Source organism: Ascaphus truei, chromosome 7 (genome assembly GCF_040206685.1).
Source record: "Ascaphus truei isolate aAscTru1 chromosome 7, aAscTru1.hap1, whole genome shotgun sequence".
Classification (NCBI taxonomy): domain Eukaryota; kingdom Metazoa; phylum Chordata; class Amphibia; order Anura; family Ascaphidae; genus Ascaphus; species Ascaphus truei.
The window spans coordinates 60,343,966-60,356,208 of NC_134489.1; the positions used below are offsets into that span (position 1 = coordinate 60,343,966).

The following is a 12,243-nucleotide window of genomic DNA, read 5'->3' on the forward strand; positions in this document are numbered from 1 at the left end:
TCTACCACTCCAGGGGCCAAATGACAGTGACTACGTCATGCGCAAAGAGTGCTTTGTTTCCTGGTTTGATCACATCCTGCGTTCCCCTGGATGCACAGGACGCTATCTGCCCTGTGAGGGAAACGGAGGACGACTCCTCTTCTGTTTCCTCCAAAAATGGCCGCCGCGGTCACCTGACTGCTGTTGAAAGTGGCCACGTGACCACACTGTGCCGGACGAGCCCTGACACTCAAAGGCGTTAAAGCAGCAACTCCCTCTCCCCCATAGGGTGACCATATTTGTCCTGGCAAAAACCGGGACAAATGTTGCGCATGCGCAGTCGTGAGCGCCAATTGCACACGCGCAGCCGCGCTCGTGACAGCGAATGCGCGAACAGCAAGCGACGACTGCGCATGGACGATGAGCGCTTGCCGGTCGCTTATGCGCAATTGGCTCTTGCCGATCGCTAGTGCGCATGCGCAATCGGAGATTGTCGATCGCACATGCGCGGCTGGCAAGTGCCGATCGCGCATGCAAGACGGGTGCTGATAGAAAACCGGGACAGTGGTCCAAAAATTCGGGGCAGAGGCCTAAAAAAACGTGACTGTCCCGGCTAAACCAGGACGTCTGGTCACCCTCATTTTTACTGTTATAATGTTGAGTACAGGCATACCCCGCTTTAAGTACACTCACTTTAAGTACACTCGCGAGTAAGTACATATCGCCCAATAGGCAAACGGCAGCTCACGCATGCGCCTGTCAGCACGTCCTGAACAGCAATACCGGCTCCCTACCTGTACCGAAGCTGTGCGCAAGCGGGGAGACTATAGAGCCTTTTACACATGTGTTATTTACATCAGTTATGCACGTACTGTATATGACAATTGCCGTACAGTACATGCATCGATAAGTGGGGAAAAGGTAGTGCTTCACTTTAAGTACATTTTCGCTTTACATACATGCTCCGGTCCCATTGCGTACGTTAATGCGGGGTATGCCTGTATGTCCTGCTCTTTAGCAGGGGAGAAAACGTGATTTTCTCCATTTCTAGCTTCTCATGGTTATGATAATAACCCTTCGACTGCTGTGGCAACATCATTTTAACCTCCCGGACACTTCATATTTAACCTCCTGAACGAAGCATTAAAAAAAGAATATATATATAAAAAACTCCACTGAAATGATTGAGGTGTAATCTCTAAAAATGAGCTAATAAATAAATGCTTCGCTCAGCACGCACTGCTGCGTTATCCGCCCGCTTTCAAACCTAAAATAGAAATGCGATTGATCCCCTGTGTATCTCCATTACACAAATCATTTCTAAAAACTTTTTGAGGCGATTATTGACTCTTCATTTATGATTAGAAACAAACGACGACGGACAACGACTTCGTGAATATTCTGTGTTTTCTTTAAAAGAAAAAAAAGAGAGAGAGAGAAATGTTTTTCTCCTGCTTCTCCAATACTATCAAGCGAGAAAATCAACTCAAACTGGACATCTGTTTGACTTCCGCCCTCTCTCTTGTGTTCTTTGCTCACTACTGGGGCCTTTGTCAGATGGAAGGTTTGTTTTTCTTCCTGACAATCACAGTGGGCTGGAGTCGGGGGCCTGTAAGTAGGGAGTGTTGATTTAGTCTGGAGCCGATGAGTAGAAGAGGCACAAAGGGGGGGTTGGGGGGGGTGTTATGACATATTCCAAAAATGCATTGGGGGAGGCGTGTGTTATGTACTGAGCTGGAATAGTGCCGAGCGGGGCACTGTTGCATGGAAACTCCCATAGAAGTCAATGGGAGTTTCCGTGCAATGGTGCGCCTGATCGGCACTATCGCAGCTTAATGAATAATCCTTTCCCTATTGTGCTTCTGTGTTAGATATACAATAAAGGTGGAGGAGGCGTGGATCTCAATGTATTATTTTGGCACAATGAATATATACATGCGGTGTATATATACAGGGCAATTTTTGTGGGTGCACATGAAAACTCAGTTTCTGCACCTCATTTTTTTTTTTTTTTTTTTTAATTACGACATCTTTTTGAAAGATCAGCAAGAAACTCCATATACGGATTATAAAATGATTAGAGACGGGGCTGAAATACTAACTGGGCTGATGTTTTTTTTTCTACTACATTTGGCCATTTAAATCGGAATCATTTATTGCAGTTTAGAAATAAAAGTGCTTGTGCAAACATCATTCATATCCAAACTACAACAAATAATGCAGCATACTTTTCAATCTGCAGCACATTAAAAAAATAAATGCGTACTTCAAACTTGCATGAGAACATTGGGGAATCACCAATATTTCCCAACTTAAATAAAACATAATTGCAAAAATCTGGGGGGAAACTTGGGGTCAGAGGTGCTCACTGAATATAGGGTGGTGGTAAATTGGTGGCAAAGTTGTATATCTTTGTGCCATTTTTGCCAGCTGTGAATGTCCAAAATGTAGCCCCTCTCCACTTATTATCACTTAAATCAACCTTTAGGGCTTTAATAAACTATTGTCCGAAGCAGCCGTTTGTGGCCGGAAAAGCCTTATTGAAGTCAATGGGGATTACCGTCCGAACATTTCCCGAACGGATGCTTCAGACTGCATAGAATGACCCCCGGAGAGATCTTGGATGAACTCATTTGGGTTTATGTGACAGGTATAAAAACATAATTTTGCAAACTTTACAAATCTTAAAGATTAGTGTTTAGGAAGATAATGGCAAATCTGGGAAAATCAACTGTAAAAAAAACCCCATACATTTTGTTCATGACGTTTTCCTCCCTTTTATTAGTTTTACAGACTAAAGATATATATATATATATATATATATATATATATAAGCATTTTGTTAGCCACAGAAAGGTATCGAGTATTTGTTTTTGATTATTAAGCTTGGCTAACACGGTACAGATACAGTACCTGTCTAAGACATGTGAATGTGCTCACAAGTGATATTTTTATTTGCTATATAGATATATATGTAGATATATACAGACTATAAATAAGATCATGAAACAAAGCGGATTGCTCCGCAGTGCTTTGCTGGGCTACATGGCTCCAACACAGTTAAGTATGTTAACTTATAATATAAATGTTTATAATGTCCCGTGTGCTGCCACTGTAAAGTGCTAAGTACATGGATGGCGCTATATAAATATAGCTATACATACACACATGCTACCAGTGGCATTCCCTGTAGAACTGCCTTTTGCTGCTCCTCCTCCAGCATTGCGAGGCACAAAAGCAGCATTAAGGGTTAAGCCTTTTACGATTGCATTGTTGTAGCACAGGCCGTGACAGGCCACCCAATGAGTGGAAGCTCCCTAAATGGAACACATATGTTCTTACATTTGTAGCTGTCAGCTTCACCCAACTGCAAAACAAAACAAAAAGAGACAACATAGCCCCTCAGGGTACAACACTCCCGCTGCCAAACGACCCTCTTCTCTCTCGTTTTCTGGACTTCGTCTGGTATTAGGAAACGGATGGGGGGGGTTCTGTTCTATTTGTATAGGGGGGCAGCCTAGTGCAGGGCGCTGTATTAGTATAAGCGAACTTTAGGCTGAGTTCAGATAGGCTGCGATGCGACGTGCTCGCGCTTACGTGCGCGCACACGTTCGCCACTCTTTCACGTTGGTGGGTGGGAGTTTTCAAAGTGAAAACGACACCCCGGCGGCGAAGTACAGCGCTGACGCCGCTGCACTTGAAAAAGACAACTGAAGTTGTGATTTCAAGCGGCAGCCGCGTCACGTGTACTTCGCCAGCCAATCACAAACACACACAGGTTTTTTTTTTTAAAGTCCCGCCTCCAATTGCGTGATTCTGTCTGCTGGGGATGAGCACACACCGTCCAGCAGAGAGGCGCGGACGCGCGTTAGCGTAGCAGCCTGTCTGAGCTCAGTTACATGCCAGGGAATAATCGCCCGCGATTGGGCATTTAGGAAAGCCGTGCATGCAAGTCAAAAATGGATGAGCGAGGAATCTCTGTCTGCGGAGCTTACACTCTAAACCTAGAATATTATTTCCTTTAAATTATTTTGTGGTGCACTGTTTGCAAACACACATCTTGCTGCTATCCCTCAGGGAAAGAGGAAGCTATGGTTGCATCTTAACCTCTCGAGTGCCAGGGGGACTCAGTGATGTGTTGCAGGCCCCCTCCCTAACCTGGAGGGGTAAAGCAGGGTGTCACCGAGCTGCAGAACACCCCCCTCCCCTCTCTGTCTCGTGCAGTCACGGTGGCGGGAGGAGGGGCATGTCTGGATTCTCGCTCACAGACGGGTGTAGCAGCGGTGGCAACAGGTTCAAAGCAGCAGCCCTAAAACTTAAGCGGCTCCCACTCCCTGCTGAGATTAACCATTTTTTTTTTTACAGAAACTGTATTTCTTATTTTGTTCTAATTTACTGGAGTGCTGTTGAGATCTGTCCAATAAAAGCCAAAAAAGAAATAAATCAATGCACATCTAAAATCACTAAAAACACAACATTTCATTATTATTATTATTAATAAACCTTTATGGTTTGTATCAATCTGCATAAATGCATGCACATCTGTAACTATTTACAGTGGGTTTCTCTCCCCACACCCCCAACCCCAGTTTGGGTCAAGAGGGAGGGCGGGACGGAGTTTGGGGCGTGATGGGGGCGGGAGGGAGTTTGGGGCGGGAGGGAGTTTGGGGCGGGAGGGAGTTTGGGGCGGGAGGGGGGGCGGGAGGGAGTTTGGGGCGGGAGGGAGTTTGGGGCAGGAGGGGGGGCGGGAGGGAGTTTGGGGCAGGAGGGGGGGCGGGGGAGAGTTTGGGGCGGGAGGGGGGGCGGGGGGGAGTTTGGGGCGGGAGGGGGGGCGGGAGGGAGTTTTGGGGCGGGAGGGAGTTTGGGGCGGGAGGGAGTTTTGGGGCGGGAGGGGGGGCAGGAGGGAGTTTGGGGGGGCAGGAGGGAGTTTGGGGCGGGAGGGGGGGCGGGACGGAGTTTGGGTCGGGAGGGAGGGCGGGACGGAGTTTGGGTCGGGAGGGAGGGCGGGACGGAGTTTGGGTCGGGAGGGAGGTCGGGACGGAGTTTGGGGCGGGAGGGAGGGCGGGCCGGAGTTTGGGGCAGGAGGGAGGGCGGGCCGGAGTTTGGGGCGGGAGGGAGGGCGGGCCGGAGTTTGGGGCGGGAGGGAGGGCGGGCCGGAGTTTGGGGCGGGAGGGAGGGCGGGCCGGAGTTTGGGGCGGGAGGGAGGGCGGGACGGAGTTTGGGGCGGGACGGAGTTTGGGGCGGGAGGGGGGGCGGGACGGAGTTTGGGGCGGGAGGGAGGGCGGGCCGGAGTTTGGGGCGGGAGGGAGGGCGGGCCGGAGTTTGGGGCGGGAGGGAGGGCGGGCCGGAGTTTGGGGCGTGAGGGAGGGCGGGCCGGAGTTTGGGGCGGGAGGGAGGGCGGGCCGGAGTTTGGGGCGGGAGGGAGGGCGGGCCGGAGTTTGGGGCGGGAGGGAGGGCGGGCCGGAGTTTGGGGCGGGAGGGAGGGCGGGCCGGAGTTTGGGGCGGGAGGGAGGGCGGGCCGGAGTTTGGGGCGGGAGGGAGGGCGGGCCGGAGTTTGGGGCGGGACGGAGGAGTTTGGGGCGGGACGGAGTTTGGGGCGGGAGGGAGTTTGGGGCGGGAGGGCGGGACGGAGTTTGGGGCGGGAGGGCGAAACGGAGTTTGGGGCGGGAGGGAGTTTGGGGCGGGAGGGAGGGAGGGCGGGCCGGAGTTTGGGGCGGGAGGGAGGGCGGGCCGGAGTTTGTGGCGGGAGGGAGGGCGGGCCGGAGTTTGGGGCGGGAGGGAGGGCGGGCCGGAGTTTGGGGCGGGAGGGAGGGCGGGCCGGAGTTTGGGGCGGGAGGGAGGGCGGGCCGGAGTTTGGGGCGGGAGGGAGGGCGGGCCGGAGTTTGGGGCGGGAGGGAGGGCGGGCGGGCCGGAGTTTGGGGCGGGAGGGAGGGCGGGCCGGAGTTTGGGGCGGGAGGGAGGGCGGGCCGGAGTTTGGGGCGGGAGGGAGGGCGGGGCGGAGTTTGGGTCGGGAGGGCGGGCCAGAGTTGGGGTGGGGAGGGAGGGCGGGATAGAGTTGGGGTGGGGAGGGAGGGCGGGATAGAGTTGGGGTGGGGAGGGAGGGCGGGATAGAGTTGGGGTGGGGAGGGAGGGCGGGATAGAGTTAGGGTGGGGAGGGAGGGCGGGATAGAGTAGGGGTGGGGAGGGAGGGCGGGATAGAGTTGGGGTGGGGAGGGAGGGCGGGATAGAGTTGGGGTGGGGAGGGAGGGCGGGATAGAGTTGGGGTGGGGAGGGAGGGCGGAATAGAGTTGGGGTGGGGAGGGAGGGCGGGATGGAGGTTGTGGATGTGGGGAGGGAGGGCGGGATTGATTTGGGGTGGGGAGGGAGGGCGGGATGGAGTTGGGGTTTTGGAGTTGGGGTGGGGAGGGAGGGCGGGATGGAGTTGGGGTGGGGAGGGAGGGCGGGATGGAGTTGGGGTGGGGAGGGAGGGCGGGATGGAGTTGGGGTGGGGAGGGAGGGCGGGATGGTGTTGGGGTGGGGAGGGAGGGCGGGATGGTGTTGGGGTGGGGAGGGAGGGCGGGATGGAGTTGGGGTGGGGAGGGAGGGCGGGATGGAATTGGGGTGGGGAGGGAGGGCGGGATTGATTTGGGGTGGGGAGGAAGGGCGGGATGGAGTTGGGGTGGGGAGGGCGGGATGGAGTTGGGGTGGGGAGGGCGGTATGGAGTTGGGGTGGGGAGGGAGGGCGGTATGGAGTTGGGGTGGGGAGGGAGGGCGGGATGGAGTTGGGGTGGGGAGGGAGGGAGGGCGGGATGGAGTTGGGGTGGGGAGGGAGGGCGGGATGGAGTTGGGATGGGGAGGGAGGGCGGGATGGAGTTGGGATGGGGAGGGAGGGAGGGCGGGAGTTGGGATGGGGAGGGAGGGCGGGATGGAGTTGGGGTGGGGAGGGAGGGAGGGCGGGATGGAGTTGGGGTGGGGAGGGAGGGCGGGATGGAGTTGGGGTGGGGAGGGAGGGCGGGATGGAATTGGGGTGGGGAGGGAGGGATGGAATTGGGGTGGGGAGGGATGGAATTGGGGTAGGGAGGGAGGGATGGAATTGGGGTGGGGAGGGAGGGCGGGATGGAATTGGGGTGGGGAGGGAGGGCGGGATGGAATTGGGGTGGGGAGGGAGGGCGGGATGGAATTGGGGTGGGGAGGGAGGGAGGGCGGGATGGAGTTGGGGTGGGGAGGGAGGGCGGGATGGAGTTGTGGGACGAATACATTACTATATTACAGTAATTCAGGGGTTCTCAACTCCAGTCCTTGAGATGCCTCCAACAGGTCAGGTTTTCAGTATGTCCCTGCTTCAGCACAGGTGGCCATGGCTCAGCCACTGATTGAGCCACCTGTGCTGAAGCAGGGATATCCTTAAAGCCTGACATTGGAGGGTCTTGAGGACTGGAGTTGGGAACCCCTGCAGTAACTCATAAAAGAATTTGTTAATACACAACAGTAACTGATACCTTAATACTGTTAAAAAATGATGTTCACCTTCTTCAGGAATGAAGTCGAAGCGGATGGGAATATTCGTGTCTCGTACCGAGCCCATGAGAGACAGGCAGACAATTTCCCCATTAGGACTCATGATCAAGCTGCCCACGGAACTGCCCTTACAGCACTCTTAAAAATAAAGAACATGAAAACATATTAAGCAGTTATGCCCGTGACATGCATGAAGAAATCAGCTACACAATGCTTCTAACACAGACACTGCAGGCAGCAAGGGGATTAAGCCGTCATCTTTTTTTAGTGCCCTGTTTAAAATGGATGTCAGTGTCGTTTGGTGCTCGAATTGGACGTTGTACTGTGCCTGATATAAAAAAGGTCAATGTTTATTAAACCTTTTGGCAATGCTCTATTGACTGAATTTCGCCATCATTTTAGCAATATTTATTTACAAACAGGAAATGCAAGTTCCTTGCAAAGGAAATGCAATTGGAAATTTGTAAATGAAACAATCGAAGCTCTCAGGGTGTGAAAATATAAATAAAATGAGTGGTACTTGGACAAAAAAAGGGAGAGTTTGCACATATCACTGGCCACCCAAAAATGTCTTTGCCTAATATAGGACACTTTTAATACCCCAGTATACCAACTTTAATCAGTGCCTGCAACACAATGTTTTTGAACTTCCCACTTTAAGATGCTTATTATCCTTACTGTGTCTCTGTCACATACAGTAGTATGCTCCTTCTCTGACACTGTCCCCTATCTGACAGTGCTAATGTCTCAGAACACATGATCCTTTATCTGTTGCATGGAAGTAAGTGATGCCCGGATCCCCTCCCACATATCAGTCACGCAGGGGTCAGGGGAGTCGTCTCTTTATCTTCCAGGAAAGACAAATGTGATCCCTCACAGGATGTGAGAAACCACTCTGCACATCTTCCTGTAGGTTTGGAGAGGGTATCTGTTAACTGTGGAAGCATGGAGGTTACAGGGAAGGTTTCACAGACCCTAACCATGCATCATACTTGGGGCCCTTCAGTTTCGCTTTTTATTTTATTTTTTCCCAGGAAATTATCTGTGTTTATTACGACAACCAAAAAGAAAGGGGGGAAGCAATCAGTGTAAAAAACATGATGGATCATTTTTCGTGGTTAATAGTGGGGTTTATTTTGGTGGGTGTGAGGTTCATCAGTATGTTCTGATATAGCGCTGACAGTGAGCGTTCCCCTACCTACTGTACAAGTGTGTGTTAATAGTGTCATTTCATGGCCATTGACTTCACACCCCAAAGTATTGGGCTGCGGAATGCGATTGTGCAACAGAAATAACATAGACATAACAATGGTGCCTTTTGTCTACAGTTACAGTGTATTCAGTCTCTCAGATTGCATTGGGCTTATAAGTACGGGCCATGTGATCCTAACCTCTTCAAAATGTTTTTTCTTCAGTCCCACAATCGTGAATTGTGACACTTGTAGTAGTATTCCCATTCATACGGCCCTGAAATAGAAAGCTCTTTCTTCAGAGTATCAGAGCTGGGAAGCTCGAAAGGCGAAACAAAAAATTACTTTTTGGGCGGGTTTCTCACATTGGTTTAAAATGAGCAGTTCCGCCTACTTGTTTATCTATACCTCCTCCCCCCTTCCCCCCCCCCCCCCCCCCCACACGCATAATTTTCAGCTTTAGGGACCCACTGGTTCCCAAGATGCATACTGGTGAAGTTACTGGGTTTATATTTATAACCAGGAAATCAAAATGGCTGCCAAATCTTTGGCCAATAGGAATCTGCAACATCATCAGTTGCGGCTTCTTACTGGACGGCCTATAATTATTATTGTTGTTTATTTGTGAAGCGACAACATATTCCTAAGTGCGGTATAATGAGGGTACAGAGTTATGCACATTAAAAAAAAAACATAAACAGTTAAATGTAAGAGAGGACAAACTTCACAAACAGATACAAAGAGGTAATGAGGGCCCTGCTCGTGAGAGCTTACAAGCTACAGGGAGTGAGGGACAATGTTGAAACAAGAAGGTAAGGTGTGGCTCAGGTTAGAATATGGCCCAGTCTGACAGCTAATTCCACTAAGATTTGGAGGGGGGTGTTATTTAGGGTGGAGATTGGTCTAGCCGCACAGCTGGTCCTAATGGGGTTGGATGTTAGGGGTATGCAAGATAGGCTTTCTTGTAAAGGTGAGTTTTCAACGAGTTTTGAAACATCTGAAAGCTAGGGGACGTCAGATGATACATGTTAGGGAATTCCAGAGAGAGGGAGCAGCACGGGAGAAGTCTTACAGTTGGGAGTGAGAGGAGGGGATAAGGTGGGAGGAAAGGCGGATGTCGCGGGCAGAACGTAGGGGGCGTGTAGATATGAATTTGTGGATGGGGGCTGAGATAAGGGGGGCAGTGTCGTTGAGACCTTTGTAAGTCATTACTAAGGTTTTTAATTTCATTCTAGAGACTATGGGAAGCGAGTGTAGGGATATACGTAGTGGAGCAGTGAGTGAGGTAGCCCACTGAGCAGCATTTTGGATGGATTGGAGTTGAAAGGCGGACAAGGGGAATGCCAACTAGGAGAGGTTGCAGTAATCTAGGCAGGACATGATGAGTGAGTGGATTAGGATTTTAGTTGCATCATGAGTGAGAAAAGGGTGTAGCTTGCCGATATTTCGTAGGTGGAGACGGCAGGACTTAGTGAGGGACTGAATGTGAGGAATGAAGGAGAGATCAGTCAAAGATGACCCATAGACAGCGGGCTTGAGGTGTTGAGGAGATTGTGGTGTTATTGACCGTGACAGAGAGTGTTGGTGTAGCGGTGGAAGGGGAAAGAATATTAATTCTGTTTTGGATATGTTTAGCTTCAGGTAGCGATGAGACTTCCAAGGGAAGATTGCAGAGAGACAGTTGGAGACACGGGACAGGAGAGAGGGGGAGAGGTCAGGGGAGGAGAGATTTGGTTGTCATCGACATAAAGATGATACTGAAAGCCAAAAGATTGTATTAGTTCACCAAGAGAAGAGGTGTAGAATGAGAAGAGCCACATCCCCTTTAAAAACCAGGAAGTAATACTGGTAACTTCACCAGAAAGTATCTCGGGAGTCGGGGGGCCCTCAGAGCTGAAAATAATACTGCGGTTCAGCTCTAGAGGACCTCCGGTTTCAATCCTGTAAATAAGATGGAGGCGAGTTATGGTGGATTGCTCTTTTAAGTTTGGGTTCTTACCTTTCAGTTCCTCAGGAAGGGAGCCTCGGATAATGCCAGTGGGCAGTCCCTTGGAGCCACTGGTGGTGCTGCTACTGACGTTGGGTACCTTTAAGTTTGCCATACTGCTCTGGTTCCCGGGCCCCTTCTTCCCATTGATAGGAGGCAGTGATCCTAGTGGTGGTGCTTCTGGCATGGGCAACAAGTCACCGTCTTGGAAAATAATTTCAGACAATGAATTAGATGACTAAGTCGCTCATGTATGTCTTGTGCATTGATGCAAGTGACATAAAACATAGTGGTACTTTTCATGATTTCAGGAGAACCTATTTATGATAAATAAGATGTGAAAACTCTTTGGATCTTTAGAGCGCAATCTTTTTTCCCTGCGCCCCCCTGCTGGCTGTCCCCCTCTCTCCGCGTGCCCCCCCTCTTACCCGGCTCCGGCGTCATGACGTCATGACATGACCTCGCGGTGTCATTTAACGCCGCGTTGCCATGGCGACGCATCTCCAGAAGCTGTCTGAGCGAAGGTTAGTGCAGTTTACAGAGGCCTTCGCTGCTTCCCCGGCGCTTAATTTAAGTGCCTTCGGGAAGCGCGCGGGGCCTCTCTAAACCCCGCGCCCCCCGCAGACAATTTCGAGCCCCCCAGTTTGTGCACTGCTGCTTTGGATCACATTTTTAAAAGGATTCATTAAAAAGTGAAAGCCTGTGAATAATATACTGCAGTAGTCATGCTTACTGCTCACTGGTATCATCACATGACGATGGGAGTGTGGGAGTGAGAGAGAGAGAAAGAAGTGGGCATGTGGGAGGGAGAGAGAGGTGTGGGTGTGGGAGGGAGAGAGGGGAGGGAGAGAGAGGTGGGAGGGTGGGAGAGAGAGGTGGGAGGGTGGGAGGGAGAGAGAAAGAGGTGGGAAAGTAGGAGGGAGAGAGAGAGGTGGGGTGTGGGAGGGAGGGTGAGGTGGGGGTTTGGGAGAGAGAGTGGTTGGGGTGTGAAGGAGTGAGAGAGAGGTGGGGGGTTAAGGACACAGAGAGAGGTGGGAGTGTGGGATGGGGAGAGGTGGGAGTGTGGGAGGGAGAGAGAAAGAGGTGGGAAAGTGGGAGGGAGAGAGAAAGGTGGGGTGTGGGAGGAAGTGGTGGCATTTGGGAGGGAGTGGTGGCGTGTGGGAGGGAGTGAGTGGTGGCGTGTGGGAGGGAGAGGTGGGGGTGTGAGAGGGAGAGAGAGATGGGAGGTGGGAGTGAGAGAGGGGTGGGGAGAGAGGGGTGAGGGTGTGGGGCAGAGAGGTGGGGGTGAAAGAGAGGTTGGGGGCGTGGGGGAGAGAGGTGGGGGTGTAGGAGAGAGATAGGTGGGAGTGTGGGAGGGAGAGAGAGGTGGGGGTGTGGGAAGGAGAGAGAGGTGGAGGTGTGGGAGCGAGAGAGAGGTGGGGGTGTGGGAGGGAGAGAGGTGGGGATGTGGGAGGGAGAGAGAGGTGGGGGTGTGGGAGGGAGAGAGAGGTGGGGGTGTGAGAGGGAGAGAGAGGTGGAGGTGTGGGAGGGAGAGGTGGGGGTGTGGGGGAGAGAGGTGGGGGCGTGGGAGGGAGAAAGAGGTGGAGGTGT

At 52.1% G+C, this 12,243-nt stretch overlaps 1 protein-coding gene across 5 annotated transcripts in view; it reads right to left on the bottom strand.

Annotated features, from left to right (window-relative positions):
- KIAA2012 (KIAA2012 ortholog) overlaps positions 1 to 12,243 on the bottom strand; it is an 88,393-nt gene that overhangs the window by 36,028 nt on the left and 40,122 nt on the right. For all 5 annotated transcript variants that reach the window (XM_075608603.1, XM_075608602.1, XM_075608605.1 and 2 more), the window contains exons 10-11: positions 10,666 to 10,857; positions 7,486 to 7,614 (exon numbers count right to left, since the gene is read on the bottom strand). In XM_075608603.1, the coding sequence (XP_075464718.1) occupies positions 7,486 to 7,614; positions 10,666 to 10,857 (321 nt within the window). The remainder of the gene's footprint in view (positions 1 to 7,485; positions 7,615 to 10,665; positions 10,858 to 12,243) is intronic.